The sequence below is a fragment of the Trypanosoma theileri genome, assembly GCF_002087225.1.
Source record: "Trypanosoma theileri isolate Edinburgh chromosome Unknown TM35_Tth_18_V1, whole genome shotgun sequence".
NCBI classification, from domain to species: Eukaryota; Euglenozoa; class Kinetoplastea; order Trypanosomatida; family Trypanosomatidae; genus Trypanosoma; species Trypanosoma theileri.
Genome location: NW_021639860.1, coordinates 446658 through 463524, shown reverse-complemented (window position 1 = coordinate 463524; position 16867 = coordinate 446658). Strand labels below are relative to the sequence as shown.

General features: G+C 42.6%; 9 protein-coding genes across 9 annotated transcripts; all 9 read left to right on the top strand.

Moving 5' to 3' along the window:
• Positions 1 to 105: 105 nt before the first annotated feature.
• On the top strand, positions 106 to 1356 carry TM35_000182560 (actin-related protein 3; the record flags this gene model as incomplete). Its single annotated transcript, XM_029026569.1, has 1 exon — positions 106 to 1356. The coding sequence occupies one exon, from the start codon at positions 106 to 108 to the stop codon at positions 1354 to 1356; it is 1251 nt and encodes a 416-aa protein (XP_028882265.1).
• Positions 1357 to 2088: 732 nt separating this feature from the next.
• Positions 2089 to 2613, top strand: TM35_000182550 (uncharacterized protein; the record flags this gene model as incomplete). Its single annotated transcript, XM_029026568.1, has 1 exon — positions 2089 to 2613. The coding sequence occupies one exon, from the start codon at positions 2089 to 2091 to the stop codon at positions 2611 to 2613; it is 525 nt and encodes a 174-aa protein (XP_028882264.1).
• A 454-nt stretch (positions 2614 to 3067) lies between these two features.
• TM35_000182540 (uncharacterized protein) lies at positions 3068 to 3745 on the top strand (the record flags this gene model as incomplete). Its single annotated transcript, XM_029026567.1, has 1 exon — positions 3068 to 3745. The coding sequence occupies one exon, from the start codon at positions 3068 to 3070 to the stop codon at positions 3743 to 3745; it is 678 nt and encodes a 225-aa protein (XP_028882263.1).
• Positions 3746 to 4422: 677 nt separating this feature from the next.
• TM35_000182530 (TBC1 domain family, member 19) lies at positions 4423 to 6660 on the top strand (the record flags this gene model as incomplete). The annotated part of the gene is made up of 1 exon (XM_029026566.1): positions 4423 to 6660. The coding sequence occupies one exon, from the start codon at positions 4423 to 4425 to the stop codon at positions 6658 to 6660; it is 2238 nt and encodes a 745-aa protein (XP_028882262.1).
• A 583-nt stretch (positions 6661 to 7243) lies between these two features.
• Positions 7244 to 7942, top strand: TM35_000182520 (uncharacterized protein; the record flags this gene model as incomplete). Its single annotated transcript, XM_029026565.1, has 1 exon — positions 7244 to 7942. The coding sequence occupies one exon, from the start codon at positions 7244 to 7246 to the stop codon at positions 7940 to 7942; it is 699 nt and encodes a 232-aa protein (XP_028882261.1).
• Positions 7943 to 8148: 206 nt separating this feature from the next.
• TM35_000182510 (uncharacterized protein) lies at positions 8149 to 9003 on the top strand (the record flags this gene model as incomplete). The annotated part of the gene is made up of 1 exon (XM_029026564.1): positions 8149 to 9003. The coding sequence occupies one exon, from the start codon at positions 8149 to 8151 to the stop codon at positions 9001 to 9003; it is 855 nt and encodes a 284-aa protein (XP_028882260.1).
• Positions 9004 to 9541: 538 nt separating this feature from the next.
• On the top strand, positions 9542 to 10462 carry TM35_000182500 (uncharacterized protein; the record flags this gene model as incomplete). Its single annotated transcript, XM_029026563.1, has 1 exon — positions 9542 to 10462. The coding sequence occupies one exon, from the start codon at positions 9542 to 9544 to the stop codon at positions 10460 to 10462; it is 921 nt and encodes a 306-aa protein (XP_028882259.1).
• A 662-nt stretch (positions 10463 to 11124) lies between these two features.
• Positions 11125 to 12375, top strand: TM35_000182490 (actin-like protein; the record flags this gene model as incomplete). The annotated part of the gene is made up of 1 exon (XM_029026562.1): positions 11125 to 12375. The coding sequence occupies one exon, from the start codon at positions 11125 to 11127 to the stop codon at positions 12373 to 12375; it is 1251 nt and encodes a 416-aa protein (XP_028882258.1).
• Positions 12376 to 12939: 564 nt separating this feature from the next.
• Positions 12940 to 16350, top strand: TM35_000182480 (putative eukaryotic initiation factor 4a; the record flags this gene model as incomplete). The annotated part of the gene is made up of 1 exon (XM_029026561.1): positions 12940 to 16350. One exon carries the CDS (start codon positions 12940 to 12942, stop codon positions 16348 to 16350), a length of 3411 nt encoding a protein of 1136 aa, XP_028882257.1.
• Positions 16351 to 16867: the final 517 nt, after the last annotated feature.

Here is a 16867-nt window from a genome sequence, read left to right as displayed (position 1 = left end):
TTATTATTATTATTATTATTATTATTATTATTATTATTATTATTATTGGATTGTTTCTGTTACTTTCGCTGGGGTTCTCTGTTTCCCATTCCTCTTTAGAAAGTAATGTCGTACCCAGTTGTGGTTATTGACAATGGTACGGGCTATACCAAGATGGGCTACGCCGGCAATGAGGAGCCAACATACATTATACCTTCTGTGTATGCCGATAATGAAGCGGCCAGACGACGATCTAATGATGTATTTGATGATCTTGACTTTTACATTGGAGAAGAGGCCGCCGCACGGGCCGGGTCCTGCAGTATATCGTATCCCATCAAACACGGCATTGTGCAGGATTGGGATAAGATGGAGCGTATGTGGCAACACTGTATATATAAATATCTGCGAGTGGAGCCAGAGGAACACGGATTTATTCTCACAGAACCACCGGCCAATCCACCAGAGAATCGAGAGTACACCGCTGAAGTGATGTTTGAGACATTTGGTGTTAAACAATTACACATTGCCGTGCAAGGCGCACTCGCACTGCGGGCCTCATGGACATCCGGCAAATCGCAGGAACTCGGCGTGGCTGGAAATGATACTGGAATCGTCATTGACTCCGGTGCGGGAGTAACACATGTTATTCCCATTGTAGATGGATTTGTAATGAATCAAGCTATTCATCATATTCCACTCGCTGGAAGAGATATCACGAACTTTGTTTTAGAGAGACTCCGTGAACGTGGGGAACCCGTTCCACCCGATGATGCCCTTCTACTAGCACAACGTATAAAGGAACAGTATTGCTATATTGCTCGTGATATTGCAAAAGAATTTAATACATATGATCAAAACCTTCCCAAGTACATCACTAAACATCATGATGTGAATAGTAAAACTGGACAAACCTATACAGTGGATGTGGGGTATGAAAAATTCCTTGGACCGGAGGTTTTCTTTCACCCAGAAATATTTAGTAGTGAATGGACTGTACCATTACCAGAAGTAATTGATCAAGCCGTATGGGCATGTCCTATCGATTGTCGACGTCCACTTTATCGTAATATTGTCCTTTCTGGAGGAACTACTATGTTTCCAAAGTTTGATAAAAGATTACAAAAAGACTTGCGAGCTATTGTGGATCGTCGGGCGAAAAAATATATGGCCGCATCCGGAGATCCCAATCGGCAGATTTCATATGAAGTAAATGTGGTATCACATGAACGACAGAGATATGCTGTGTGGTATGGGGGAAGTATGTTAGGGTCAAGTCCAGAGTTTGCCAGCATAACGAAAACAAAGAAAGAGTATGAAGAGTATGGTCCATACATTTGTCGACAAAATAACATGTTTCATTCTATTTTTGAATAGTTGTTTTGTGTGATAATGGGATAAAGGGGGGTGTTTTCTGTTGTACAAAAAATATATATTCTCTACACACACATTGTGTTTATATATACCTCTCTTTCTCTTTGGACTCCCAGTGTTATCGAAGGACGACTATGCGAATAGTAAAAAAAAAAAGTTATAGTGAAAATGGGAGTTATTCTTCTTTATTTATTTAGGAAGACAATGGTTTATAAAATATGAAATGAAATGACTGCTTCTAATCTCTCTTTCTCTCTCTTTTTTTTTTTTTTTAATTTCATTTTGTTGTGATCCATAGCACCAAAAAGACTGGTGTAGAGTCGTACAGGATTTTCTGTGTTTGTGTTTGTGTGTGTGTGTGTACATGTGTGTTACTGTATACACCATAAATATACATTATAATATACATAAACATAATATTTATTTAAATCCGAGAGGAGAAATAGAGTAACAACAACAACAATAACGGTTCCACCTGTATCATTCTGTTCACTCTTTTCACGTAAAGAGGTAACGGCGGCATTCCGTGCATTAGATGAACACGCCCTCTTTGATCGTGTCTCGCCTCTCTTTCACGTGAGTCGACGACAAAACACTTCAAATGCCCCGCCAGCAAAAATAGAATTATCCGTACGACTTCACCGTCTGTGTAATGTAGACAAAGAGACACTCCCACGGCAGGATATTATTCCTCCGTCAGTACTGCACATCTCTCGCGGCCTTGAAGCGGCGGCCATGCAGTTTGCCCAACAGGCGTTGTCGCATCCACACATCCCGCCCATTGCCCGCGCGGAGTTTCTTCATAACATTAGAAGACGTTCTGTCTTTCGCATTTGGCGCTACAACTGCGGTGTGGGTTGTCGACCGCATTATGATCCCGGCCTGTGTACACTTCTCTTGAAGGCATCCGCGCCGGGGCTGGAGGTGAATCTGCAGGAATCACTGCCATCACTGCCGGGCCGGCCGGGGAATTACTGTTATGATAATACCGATAAACACAATTTAGTGGAATCGCTGCCCGGGTGGACGGCGCCCACTTCACAGAGAGAAGAAGATGACACCATCGTATTGTGTGGGGAAATGATGCGGGTGTTGTCGAATAACGCCATTCCGGCGGTTCTCCACCGCGTCCGGGCCGATTGGGCCACCGGCGGTGAAAATGAAAAAGTGCGGTATAGTTTTGTGTTGGAGTTACGCCCAGCAGAGCCGCAGCGATGGTATAATCTAGTACAACAGGAGAAGAAAAGAAGAAGTCTTTAACGAATGAATCGTTGGAATAGTGATTGTGTGTGTGTGTCTCTCTCTCTTTTTCAGAGTGAATGAGAGAAAGAATGTGTTTGTGTGTGTATTTGTGGAAAAGAGAAGATAAAATATCAAAATACAGACAAAATGATGGGACAAAGCAAACATGATGAAATTAACGGGTGTGTTTTTATTTCTTTTATACATCTTTGGAGGGAGAGATAGAGAAGTAAATTTGTTCTTGTTGCTATTGTTGCTTGAGGTGGTTATGATGTTGGGTGGTGCAAACAATATAAATTGGGGCCTAATTTTTTTTTTTTTTGCGTTTTTTTTTTTTGTTTTGATATATATATATATATGCCTTTTTACAAAAAATAAAAAATAAAAATAACGATATGTTAGCTTTTCTTTGTCTGGCGTATATATTCGCTGTACTGGAGAAGTAAGTAAGTGAGTGGGGAATTCCTGTTTGATGCTCTACCTCACCCCAACCTTAATTCAGGCCATCAATGCAGCTCAAGTAGACCAATTAACACAAGTGACACAGTTCGTGCTTTCCTCATTTCAAGGCAATAATAATAATAATAATAATAATAATAATAATAATAATAATAATAATACATTTAACCCATCATCATCATCAACGACAACAACAAAAACAGAATCAACAAGAACAGACACACCAGAGATGTTGGATGCTGTTGCATGCCTTTATTCTGAGGCTGTTCGATTTCAATATGATGCGGTTACATTTCGTGAGGCACTTCTCTCTCTACCCATACAAAACCAAAAGGCCATTGTGCTTTCTGATGCCTTTGAGGGAGCTGTGGATGCGCTGCAGAAAAACAACATGAGTGTACAAACACATCCCTCATTCTTGCCTCAATTAACAGGTCTCTCGTGGTCTTTATCGCATGAGTTAGGGGATCGTACACGTACTCCCATAACACCATCGAAACCTCTTTTTGAGTTTCAGTTCACTGGCAACGGCTGTAATATAAAGAAGAAGAAGACGGCCGCCAATGAGGGAGTGGAGTGTGAAGAGAAGGAAGAACAACTGGCGACGGTCGCTTGTACACCCGCACAAGCGGAAGACTTATTGGTGACACTGAAAGAAATGATTGCGGAGGCAAAACGTCTTGCCCAGTGAATGATAGTGACTGTATGGATAAATAGTGAGAAGAAAGTACTATGAAGTGCAAGGGTTCTGAGAAGAATAAGAGAAGAAGAGGAAGAGAGAGAAAAAAAGAAAAAAAGAAACATAAGTATTTTTTCTTTTCTCGTCTATAGCTTTATGTGTGATTGAACAGACTGTTGAGAGGGAGAGCGAATGAGTGGGGGTATATTATGATTATTATTATTATGTTTCTTCTATTTCTTCTTGAGTCTGTCGTATTCTTATTTGTTAATGTGCTTCATTTTCTCTTTTTTTTGGTACGTGTTCAAGTGTGTGGAGATTTGTGATACAATCTCCTTTGCTGTTATCGTTATTTCGTGTTCTGCAGATATGCCAGTAGACGTTGTGGTTAAAGACATTGAAGGATGTTAAGTACACCTCAATGTTGCCCCTGTTTCCTGTGCTTTACATTTTATTGTTTTTATTTATGAATCTTTTTTTTTTTTTTTTTTTTTTCACATTTCTCAAGTTTAGCGTTGGAGAAAAACCTCGCCGCCCCGTATCTGTTCACAGAAACTGATTCTTATACATATATTGTATATAATATACAATATATATATAATATTCTTGAAGGATAAAGAAGAAAAGAAAAAAAAAAGAAAGCGAAGTAACTCCTGTTTACATCTTGTATTGAATCCCTTTTTTCAAATATGTCTTTTGGACGTCCGTTTGCGGGAAGACCGGTGACTTCTCCTTCTGCTGCTTCTCCTGTTCCTGCTGCTAGCAGTACTAGTAATAATAATAACAATAATAATAATAATAATACTACGGCGAACTCGGCTGCGAGTATGGGGGATGTACGCCCCCTGCAACGCAATGGCCCGCGCTGCACCTCATCAACGTTAACATCTACACTTCCGCGGCCGCAAAACTCCGCCGGTGGCGAGAGGCGCACGGGTGGAGCGATGAAAGGACTGCATGGAAGTACAGACAACATCACTCATATTTTACAGCGTGAGTTGTGTAATGCTGCCATGCGTAATGAGCCGAATTCGGTTGGAACAACACGTGAGGGCAGTAGCGGCAGTCATGGGAATAGTAATGGCCAGAGTGGGATGGAGTACACTGGACCGCTCACGCCTGATAAGATGCAAAGCGCACTTTCTATGATTATTAAGAAACAGAACTCAGAATGGGATTCGAGACGTTATTCTCTCTTAGAACGGCGGGATATTGAATTGGTCCGTGCACGTCGACGGGCCACTGCGGCGGGCGACACATTAAACAGTAACAAATCTACAGAGTCATGCTGTATGCTCTTGCATACCCTTCTCGAAGAGTCACGGCGGCAGTGGGGAGAGTTATTATCCACTCGTGTGAATGCACTAAAGCGTGAAGTGCGACACGGTGAGAATAATAATAGTAATAATAATAAGAATGGGAATGACAATAACAAGAATATGAATGACGATACCGATAGTGAAGATGTAGAATGGTCAGCAATGCAGCTTTATAATATACTGCTTGCTGGTGTTAACAGTAACGCTACGGAGAAACTGCTGCACACACTGCGGCTTATTAATGCGGATTCCTGCAATGATGCCATTGATGCCTTTGGTCTCTTAACGGTATTCCGCGCCCCTATTCAAGAGTTACTCATACAGCATGAGGCACTCGCCCCGAGTCTCACTACACTGCGACACTACTTCGCCGCCTTACATCCATCCAACGGATCCCCAAAAGCCACAGCATACACAGAACCATCTCTGCATGATGCGGAAGTGAATCTTCATGAGTTTCTGCAGCACGGTGGTACACCAGAGACGATTGCAAAGGCCCTGCGGGGAACTGTGAGTCCCTCATTGCGACGATTACTGTACGCAAGAGCTTTACAACTCCCCCTCACGGCAACTGATGGGGTATCACTCTTTGGAGGACGTGGGGAACTACAGGCGAATCAACATGGAGACTTTGTTGCGGGAAATCTTACCTTCGCTACAAAATACTGTCGTGATAAAGTTAAACGTCGATTACACCACAGTTATTCTACAAAAAGTCAAGAGTCTACAGCAAAACTCTTGCAAGCTATAGTGAAGATAGACAATTTACAGTCTGTGGGTAATAATGATAGATATTTCATTTTTTCTGATGAGACAGAACTCTTGGGAATTTCACTTGTTCTCGATAAGAGTATACCAGATGTACGTTTGGGGAATACATTACGCCAGTTGGGTCGTCCACAGCAACAGGTGGAATCCTATTTGGTGTTCCTAGAAGACTCTATGGATGAGAATACTCAACAACAACAACAACAACAACAACAACAACAAAAACAACAACAAAAACAAATCCTGAGAACACCTCCTAGTGGTTTTTTTCCTCTTCGAAATTCCACAATGCTCATTGCACCTCTCTGCTACGTGACAGGGGACACTGTAGAGCAGTATGAATTGGTGTCTGCCTTCTTTGGACAGTTGTGGTCCCGTATTCAAGGACCCACACCGGAGTTACTGCAGTGTTGTTGGGTGTTTGAAGCATTGACCACACGTTTTGCGGCAGCAGCGTGTCTTCACGCCACCCGCACTCTTCGCTATCCACCGCTGCGTTTAGCCATTCCATGGATTCTCTCTGCCTTTACAGAAGTGTTGGAACCGGCGGAGTTGCTGAGTTTTTGGGATCTTATTCTTTCTTATCATGTAGAGGAAATGTTTAGTGATATCGCGGCGCTCTCATTGCCGGTGGATGAAAGTCTGGCGGAGCGGCGCGAAGGGACTTGCAGGCCGAGTGCCTTGTGGCTGTTGCCATTATTGGCGGCGAGTCTCTTTGTGTACCGGGCCCCACTCGTGGAGCGCTGCGCCACCGCTGATGAGATGCTGCTGGTGTTTAAGGAGGCACACCACGTGCGATGTAGACCACTCTTGCAGTATCTGCTCTTTATGGCTAAGTGAGGAAAAGGAGAAGGAGGGATAAGGGGAACGAAATAAGAACGAAAAAAAAAGAAAAATGAAAAGAAGAAAAAAAGAGAAAAAAAAAGCGGAAGAAGAAAGAAAAGAGAAGGAAAGGGGAGAAAAACAAAAGCTGGAGTGTGAAAGAAAAAACAAAAGATTAAACGGTGGTGTAGCTACCATATCATGTGACCATATGGGAGGAGAGGGATATATATATATATATATATATCTTGTGCAAATTTCTTTCACTTCTCTTTTTTTTTTTTATGTATTCTTTGTTTTTATTTTGCAATGTTGCAAGATTTGGTTTATTTTTTTTTTTTTTGTTCTTCTTTTGTTTTGCTGTGTTTACCTTCCTTTCCCCCCTCCCTTCTTAATTTACTCCGTCTGTGATTTGTTTTCACTTTACGGAGATTTTGTGAGGGTATACTTTCAACCCCCTTTTCAAGATAATATTGATATATGTATTAATACTTTGAATCGGCGATAGACCTTTTCCTCTCTTACTCTGTGTATTCCATATTTATATACAGAGCGATATCTATATCCATACATACATTGTAGAGAGTGCCAATATTTGTTCATGATGTCTATTGAAGAACTGAGGCGGGAGGTGGAGGAGCAGGAGTCCCTCGTGGAGGATCTCCGCCGGGCAAAGGCACAACGCGAAGATTTACTTAAACAACTGCGAGAACTTGTGCAGTGTGCAGAGCCTAAACTATTCGCAGAACTAAACGATGACGTACGCGATATCTTAAGCGTTCTCACAGAGAAAAGACAAAATGACCATTCATCCAATAAAGATTCTACAAACTCTGATGACCATATCAATAATTCGCCAGAGTTGCTCCTATTTAGTAAAGAGATGGAGGAACGCATTATGCAAGAGGAAGAGCCTTCTTTTTCCGATCCACCAATATTCTCTACGGAACATGATAGCGAAGGGAAAGGACGACGAAAGAAAAAGAAAAACAAGAAAAAAAACAGGAAGAAGAAAGAGAATGAAAAAGAAAAAGAAATGGAGATAAAAAAGGTACAGTATGTAGATCCATGCAGAACAGTGTTTTCTGCGCGAGAACTCAGTGCGAGAGAAGCACTTTTGGCTGCTGTAGACGCTATTCAAATTGAATGCAAAACATCATTGGTAGAAAATAATGGAGATAAGGCAAATGAAAAGATTCCCATATGGTTAGATGGCGAAAACGTGCCGCCACAAAAGTTAGACAATAACGAAAAAGGAAATGACAATGAAGATCCATACTACTCAGATGACTTTGAATAGTTTCTTATTGTGTGGAATTCGAATGCGTTTCCAAGAAGTGAAATTGAGATGAGTAACATTGGTTATTATTATTATTATTATTATTATTATTATTATTATTATTATTATTATTATGGTGTTCACTTTATTTCTTCTAATGTGCTCATGATGGTTTTTCTTTTCTTTTTTCTTTATTTATTTTTTCAAGACAAACTGTGCGGCGACGAATGAGTGTTGGTCGTCCTCTACCGCTCTTCCTCATATTTGATATCGACAACACACTTCTCTCCGCATGTAATCGTTTCTCTGCGGTCTTTCCATTCACGTCCACCACTACACTCGCCCAGCAGCAGACACTACGCTATCGTGAAGCCGAACGCGGTCAGTGTCTGCGGGCCTGCACCATCACTCTCCGCCCACACCTGCGGGAGTTCTTACAACTGCTGGATGGGGCGTTAAACACATCACGTGTGAAAGTACAGGTGGGATTGTTTACACGGAATACATCCTCATATGCAAACGCTATAGCAGAACAAGTGTTGCAGCCATTCATGCGAGAACGGTTTGCTTTTGTTTTTGGTGGTACACATTGTACATGTGGGAATGAGCGGAAGAAACCGTTGAGTGTTTCCCCACTTCCTGCCACCTCACTTCTTATAGATGATAGGTATTCTTCTTTTATTGCAGATGAGTTTTTTAGTGGTCGTGGGGCTTTAGTACAGCCATTCTTTAACGGTATGAGACCTTGGAGCCCAGAAGATGAAATGGATGATGTCTTATCCTGTTCTTCTTGTGTTGGTAGTAGTTTAACTTTTCAGAACTCTGATTCTAACCTTTATGAGAGTGATGATCTTATTTTTTATCATCCTCAACAGAAAGGTGAGGATGGTAATTTATGTTGTGATGTTTCGTTATGTTTGTTAATAAAAGAGTTTGTGGCATTTTGGCACAATAACATTCACTATTATGAAAGTGAAGAAAATGTTGTAAACTTACTGCAGGATCCACGCGCTGCACGTTATCGTGATTGTTGGTATAATTATCATTCTCCCATGGAGGAGCATGTGCTGTGTATCTCTTAATAGAGATGGAAAGAAAAGAGAGGGCAACACCAGAATTCTATATGTTTATCTTCACAATAACTGTTTTTTTTTTTTTTGTTATGTTCTTGTTCACAGTAAAAATAAAGAAGCTCTTTATTTTTTTTTTTGGTTCTTCTTTGGGAATTTGCTGCATTAATTATTTCTAATGATAATTGTTTTTTTTTTTTTTTCTTAACCTTGTTGCTTTTGTATTCCATGTGGTTTTTTTTTTTATATGTATGACTGAAGAGAGTATTTATATCATGATGTCATTAACTTGAAGTGTATGTTTACACCACGCAATCTTTTGAACCTTAGCTTGAAATACCATTTTTGTATTTTTTTTTTTCTTTTTCTTTTTTTTTCTTTTTCTTCTTTCGTTATATATATATATATATATATATATATACATATAATATTGATTTCACCATCCTTCTTCTTCTTCTTTATTAGGCAAAAGGTCACTACTATTATTTAACGTACTGTCTGTGTTGCGTGATTGCTGAATTTCACCCCTCCGTTATTTCTAGAAGCCGCCATGTTATCCAGCGACACCAATAACCCGCGGGAGGACTGTGTGTTTCTCTCCGTGAAGGGGTCTGTACGCCGCGCTGGCTGCGGAGGCCCCGGCGCTGTGGTCGCGCTCCTGCGTGAGTTCCGCGAGTTGGAGGAGGAGCAACACGCCCGTGGGGAGAAGGGCGTCACTCGTAAACTCTTCATGGAATTACTGCAGGACTTTGGTGTGCGGCTCAGTGAGAGTGAGACCGCCTACGTGTGTGCCGCCTTCGACGACGACCGGGATGGCTACATCACCTCCACTCGCTTTGTGCGGCACCTCACTGGATTGAATGAACGGCGGCACAAGGCGATACTGCGTGCGTGGGAAGTGTTGCCAAAGAATGAAAAGGGTGAAGTGCCGCGAACAGAACTGCAGGATCGATATGCACGCACTGGGACTCGAGCGGATTTGACAGCCACCTTCTCTACCGCACAAACAGAGAAACCTCTTCTTCATCATCCTATGGGAAGTAGCTATAAGAATACTACTACTAAGAGTGAGAAGACTAGTGGTAATGATGGTGTGAGTCTGGAGGAGTTTATTGCCTTCTACGCTGCTGTAAGTCCGGAAATTGCGGTGGATGAACAGTTTGAGTTGTATATGTTGCGTGAGTGGGATGCGGATGCGCCTGCACGACCAACGATGAGTGAAACACATCGCGAATGGGGACCCAATGGTGATCCACTTGCCATTACAAAACCACTTTTGGTGCAAGACGCACTTAACACTTCCCTAGCGACTTCAACAAAGCAATACAATTACTCTCATATGCAACGAGTTCATCCATATGTAGAGCCACTGCCGCCGCTAGAACGAGATTATCTGAGTATCACCAAGCGTGATTTCCGTCCTTATACAAAAGAGGAACAATCTATGGCAGACACACTTTGTCACCGCTAGGAAAAAGGGGATGAAGATATGCCTACATATATATACATATACGTATATACATATATATATATATATATATATGTATATATTATACATCATTATATGCTTCTATGAGTATGTGACTACATTGTGGGAAGTACAGTGGAAAGGAAAAAAAAAGGAGGACTGAGAGGGAGAGAGAAAGAAAGACATATATTTTATTGTAGTAGATGAAAGTATGTATTGTTAGACTAATTGGAAGAAAAAAAAAATGGCAAGAAAGAGGATAGAAAAAGGTGATAACTCTTCTTCTTCTTCCTATTTATTTGCCATTCTTTTTTTTTTGTTTTTCAATTTGTCTTTGCCTGTTTTTTTTTTTTTTGCTTTTTTGAACCTCCTTTTTATTTTGAAAAGAAATCATGTTGCTGAATGTATAAAAGAAATGAAATGAACAAGTGGAGTGAATTCAATACTCTTGTCATTGTTTTTTTTTTTTTTTTATCGTTTTATATTGTTTTTCATTTTTTTTTTTTTCAACGGTTGAACTCTTGCTTTGCCTTCATTTTTTTTTTCTCCCATTATTCTTGTGGATGTATATTTCTGGATGTAAAAACAAAAACAAAAAACACAAGTAAAAAAGAGAGAATTTGTTTCGCTTCAGAGGGAGCGAAAAAAATATATAAAGTACAAAAATGCGTATTGCGGAGAATACTGCCAAGATACTTTCGAATGTACCGTTACCTGATGAAGTTTCTGTAGTGCACCGTCAGGCTGCTATTGTAGATATTGGGAGTTGTACCACCCGAGTTGGCTTTGCTGGCGATGACACACCTCGCCTTGATGAACCCACTTGTGTTGTAAAAGGAAGTGGAGAAGGGTCTGCGTTGTGTCTGAAAAAGGCATACGATTGCCGTGATAAAGAGGTTGTTTCCCCTGTTGTAGTGGATGGAGAGTTGGATTGGGATGCAATGGAGATATTGTTGCATCATTTGGAGGAGGTGTTACTGCTAGGTTCAAAGGATCTGCATACTCCATTATTGTTAACAGAAAAGGCGCTTGTGCCACGGGCACAGCGAGAACGATTGGCGGAAATATTAATAGAAAAACACTCCGTTACTTCTCTCTATTTTGCCCCAAGTCCTGTTCTTTCTTTATATGCGGAGGGTACTTGCACGGGTGTGTGTGTGGAGATGGGCCACGATGCCTCTCACGTGGTTCCTGTATTTCAGGGTTTCCCGTTATTTCATGCCATCCATGCCCTCCCCTACGGTGGGCGGTTCCTCACGAATTACATGATGGACACCGAGCCGCCCCTCCCCGCCCTCGTCCACCCCAGCCACCACGTCGACATCTGGAAGTATCTGAAGGAGAAGTACTGCGAGACGTGCCCGAGCGCCGCCGTCTTCGCGAGTCTGCGGAACGGCGCCGAGGAGGCCGGCGGGGTCCGGCGCGACGTCACCCACCGGCTGCCGGACGGAACAGTCGTGACGCTCGGCCCCAACCGCCTCGTCCCCGCGGAGTTGTTCTTCGACCCCGACCTCCGCCCCCCGCCGGCGGACCCCGCGGCGATAGAGGCCGTCGAGCGGCTCCCCACCACCCACACCAACGCAAACAGCACCAACGTCGCCGTTCCATCCACATTGCACAAACTCATCGCAGACTCTATCGCGAAGTGCGATCGTGATTTAGTCCCAGGAATGTATGCCGGTATACATCTCGCAGGAGGTACCTCACGTCTACAAGGGCTCCCAGAACGACTCGAAACGGAGCTCGTTACTCACACCGATGGCGATCCCGTCATTACTGCAAGTTCAGAGCGCCGCAATGCCGCCTTCGTTGGTGGATCTATTCTGGCATCACTACCAACGTTTCAAGATTTTTGGGTTACGCGGGCTGACTATGATGAGTGTGGTGTCGCTGCTGTTCTTCGTCAGTGTTTCTAGGAATTTATGCTTACAACTCACGGAATGGGAAAATGGAGGAGAAAGAAAGAAAGGAGTTGATAAAGTTTCCCAACTCATCACCATTAGATATATGCAAATGCGATATATATTTACGTCATTCTGGGGGTGTGAGTGTAAATTTTGTGTGTAGTTTGATTGCAATATATGTACAGGATAAAATAAAGAATGCAAGTTGAATTCCTTTGTCACTATATTTTTTTTTTTTCTTTTTCCCTTTCATCTGGGGTTAAATTTTGTATGCATAATTTTCTATTATGCACTTTATGCTACTGTAGATTTCAAAAATAATTTTCTTAACTTTTTTTTCTTTTTGTTCTTTTTTTCTTTTTTTTTTTCTTGTTTTGGTCGGGCGGGTGGGGTATCTCTTTTTTTCTTTCTTGTTTTGTGCATTGTCATCGTCTCAATGCAACACAACATCTTACCATTTATACCATGATATGCCCTTTATCTTTGTTTACTTGTGTGATAACTGTAAACAAAAAAAAAATTATTAGACGATAGGATCGTCTTATCCAGCGAGCAAATACACAAACTCACCTTTGAATGGAGCCACTTGCAGCTGCCAGGGTGAGGAAACCACAACGTACCAGCTCTGTGCCAGGTAGTCTGACACGCGCTGCATATAGACGTAGTTTACCGTCCTCATTTGTGGATGCTTTATACGCTGCCCGAGAAAAATTTGAATGCTTTAAAAAGACTCCACAATGCAAAACTATCATGAGACAAACCCCAGAGATGATTAGTACTGGCACACAGACGGTTGACATCATTTTGCAGCAGGAAGATCAACAACAACACCAACAACCGTCAAAAAATTTGGGGTCAAATTTGAAAAAAATTATTCCGTCAAATGTGAACGCGAGAAATGGTTTTGGTACTTCCACAGAACGCGGGCCTGTTACAGATGTAAGTCCTGCTACTAGTAATTCTACCAACACTCCTACTCCCATTGCTACTCTCACTAATACCAATACCAATACTACTACTACTACTACTACTACTACTACTACTACTACTACTACTACTACCACTGGCGCTATTTGCATTCCCTATGATCCAGAAATCACACCACTTGCTATGAAGCGAAAAAGACATGTAGTGAATCAATGCCCGGAGAAAATTGCCGTATTTCTTAAGGATCTCTGTGAAACTGTTGCGAAAGCAGTAGCTGAAGCTCCTCCACATACTGCAACTGTTTCCACTGCACCTTCAGCACCATCGACGGGAGGATCTACAAAACCTAAAGGCGGTGGTGGATCACAATATAATTCCCGAACATTTGATGCCCTGAAAGAATTATGGGAAGATCGACGAGATGCACCCATCACTGTTTCAACTGCACTTGGTCGTCAACGTGGTCTCTTTGGTGGGGTGGAGCGGAAAGAACTTCATCATCTTGTTATCTCTATCCTTAACAGGGTATCAAACGACGCTGAAAAATACCGTGAAGTGAAGAATGAACTTTTGCGGCTACCTATCCCTGAGGCGAATGATGCTACATTGGCAAAGATTGTTAATGTATTTTTCACAAAAGCGGTGAGGGAGCAGCACTTTTCCAGTTCATACGCTGACTTAGTTGCGGCACTCTGTAAGGTGCCGGAGGGACAGAAAATAATAGGTGATAAGGCACAAAGCCTCGAATACCGTCTACGGCAACAACTCCTCCACCGCTGTCAAGCTGAATTTCGACAGTTGGAAGAGCAGAACATAGAACGTGCAGAACAGGGCGGTGAGGACCGCACCACACAATTTGCAGAGGAAAGTTTTAAGGAGAGACGTGATCGTGTCTGCGGTATTGTACAGTTTGTTGGTCAACTCTACCTGCGGCATATTGTCACTGAAAAGGTGATTGAGGATATTCTCGTTACAGCCTGCGCTGGGTTGTACCGTCGTGAAGGAATTCGCATCCCACCGCCTTATAAACCAACAGAAGCACAAATGGATGAAACGATTACACTACTCGCTATTGTTGATAATGTTTTCTTCCACACCGCATTAGGGTCAGCAATGTTACCAGAATACACTAAACTTTTGGAATATTGGACTACATATCACCCTGTGCCCCGCATTAGATTTCTTCTCCTTTCCGTCATTGAGAGACTTCATAAGATATTGGCAGAACGAAACGCCGCTTTAGCAGCATCACGACAAGAGCAGCAGCAACAACAACAACAACAACAACAATCTGTGCTGGAAAAGCCATCACCATCATCACAATCACTTCATCCTACACCACAATCAACTCCACGACCACAACCATCATCCTCATCATCATCACCACCACCACCAGCAGCAGCAGCACAACAACAACAACAACAACAACAACAACAACGGTCACCACCACCACCATCATCATCTTCCTTACCAATACAGCCATCCCCATCTCCATCTCCAACTCCAACTCCACAACCGCAGCCACTACAACAACAACAACCACAGGGTCTTTCAGAGTCAAGACGAGTGGGTAATAGCTCTGTTTCTGTACGACCTCTTGGTCTTTCGAGTGAAGAGAGTTCTTTTGCATCCACTAGTGGACGAAATCCAATGACGGCATCAACTGACATGTCACCAAAAACCAAGCCACCGGTGTATGTGGGCGGTAAGCCCATTCCAGCCCCTCGCAGTGCAGCTTCCCGCCACGGCAGTGTGACGCTAGGTGCTTCAGTGAATTCCGTCGGAAGTTCAAGTGATTCAGCTGTAAAACAAATGGCAACCACTGAGAACGTAGCCCGCTATATGCAGAACGTATCTCTCTCAAGCCACAGCGTGGATGAGGTAACAGAGGAAATTATGAACAATTTTGTGAGTGTCACGGCGGTGGTGGAAGTGTGGACCGAGCGCTGCCTAAGGGTTGTAAAGGCAGTACGGGACCGCGCAGTTTATGGTGCTTTCCTTGCCGCTCTTAACCGTTATCATAAACTAACACTTCGGGCAGAGTTGCGCCGTATTGCCATGTCTGTCTTTGTTCACGCTGTGCGGGAGAAGCTGCACGAGGATCTCGCTCTCTTTAGGTACTGGACAGAGATGATATGCAGCGATGCGGCTCGTGAGGTACTGGATGAGGGATTACTGAATGAGGGACTGGAGTATCTGTTGGAAAATGATACCCCCGCTGTTCGATTATACCTCCGTGATGTGGCGCGACAGATGAACACACTGACATCAGGCGCTACCAACACAGCAGGATCAACCACTGTAGCGCAGCAACAACAACAACAACAACAACAACCTCAGTGGAGGCCAAGTGATGAAGCAACTAACTTTGTGCGTTACCGTCCGCTTCATGTTGTTCACTATCATAATACAAACCGTAAGCATGATTATGAACTTAATACAGTAAATTTTCCCGATGTACGTCTCGCTAGTGTTGAGATTGATGTTTTTTGTGCGTTGCTTACTGGTACGCCGTCAAAAGAGCGATTGTTTGATACTTTACGTGGCTCACCACGACTACGCTCACCTTTGGTAGCACCTGAAGTTCTAAGTGCCATTTTACACGCAGAGTTATGCAGAGATATGACAGCGTTTGTGGAAGACAATTTAGATCTTCTCTCTCTTGTTAGTGATGGGGCTGAGCGTGAGACTCGTGAAATGTTGCTGGTTGCAGAGTTGTACATTACATTGAAGAATGACCCGGCAGAGGGCTCTTGGCCGCTTTCTGCAGGTTCACGTGTGATGGCGAAGTTGGGACGGTGTATTATCTCCGATGAAACTCAACTGCGGGCGCAGAAGTACTTTGGGCCACGTGATGAACACGCACATCACTACATTGGCACACAGCCAGCACAACTTCAACTTCGACAAGGAGGAGGAGGTGGAGGAGTTGGTAGTAGTGGTAGTGTCAACGGCAACAGCGGCAGTAACCAGAGTATCCACGGAAATAGCAATAATACGAGTCACAATAATAGCACCGTCAGCGCTACTTCTCGTCGAGCCATGGTCCAGCGTCGGTAATGTAGTGTAGAAAAAAAATATAGACAACCAGAGAAGAGATTGAGGTTATTATTATTATTATTATTTTATTTTTTTTTCCTTGTTTCTTTTTTTTTTTTTTTTGGAGAAAAGAAAAGAGAATGACACGACAGCGCAACGAGTAAGAGGACTGCTACTGCGGGTTCATCACGAGATGTAGACACAGAGAGAAGAAAAGGAGGAGGAAGAAAGAAAAGAGACAGTGTACGAGAGGACCGTGCAGACAGGGCTCATGAACTGGTGGGAGGGAAAGAGAGGAAAAAGAAAGAAAGAAAGATGTGAGTTTAAGTAAATTGGGCTTCTGGAATTGTCATTATTCTGGAAAATGGAAAGAAGAACGAAAAAATAAAGAATGGGATAAAAAAAAGAAAACGAAAAATAACGAAAATAATGAGACAGAATCACTAACTCACAGGAGAAACAGGAACCGACGGTTGGCAAAGCAAAATGAAAGGGGAAAAAAAAACGTATGAAGAGGAAAAAAAAAGAAAAAAAAAAA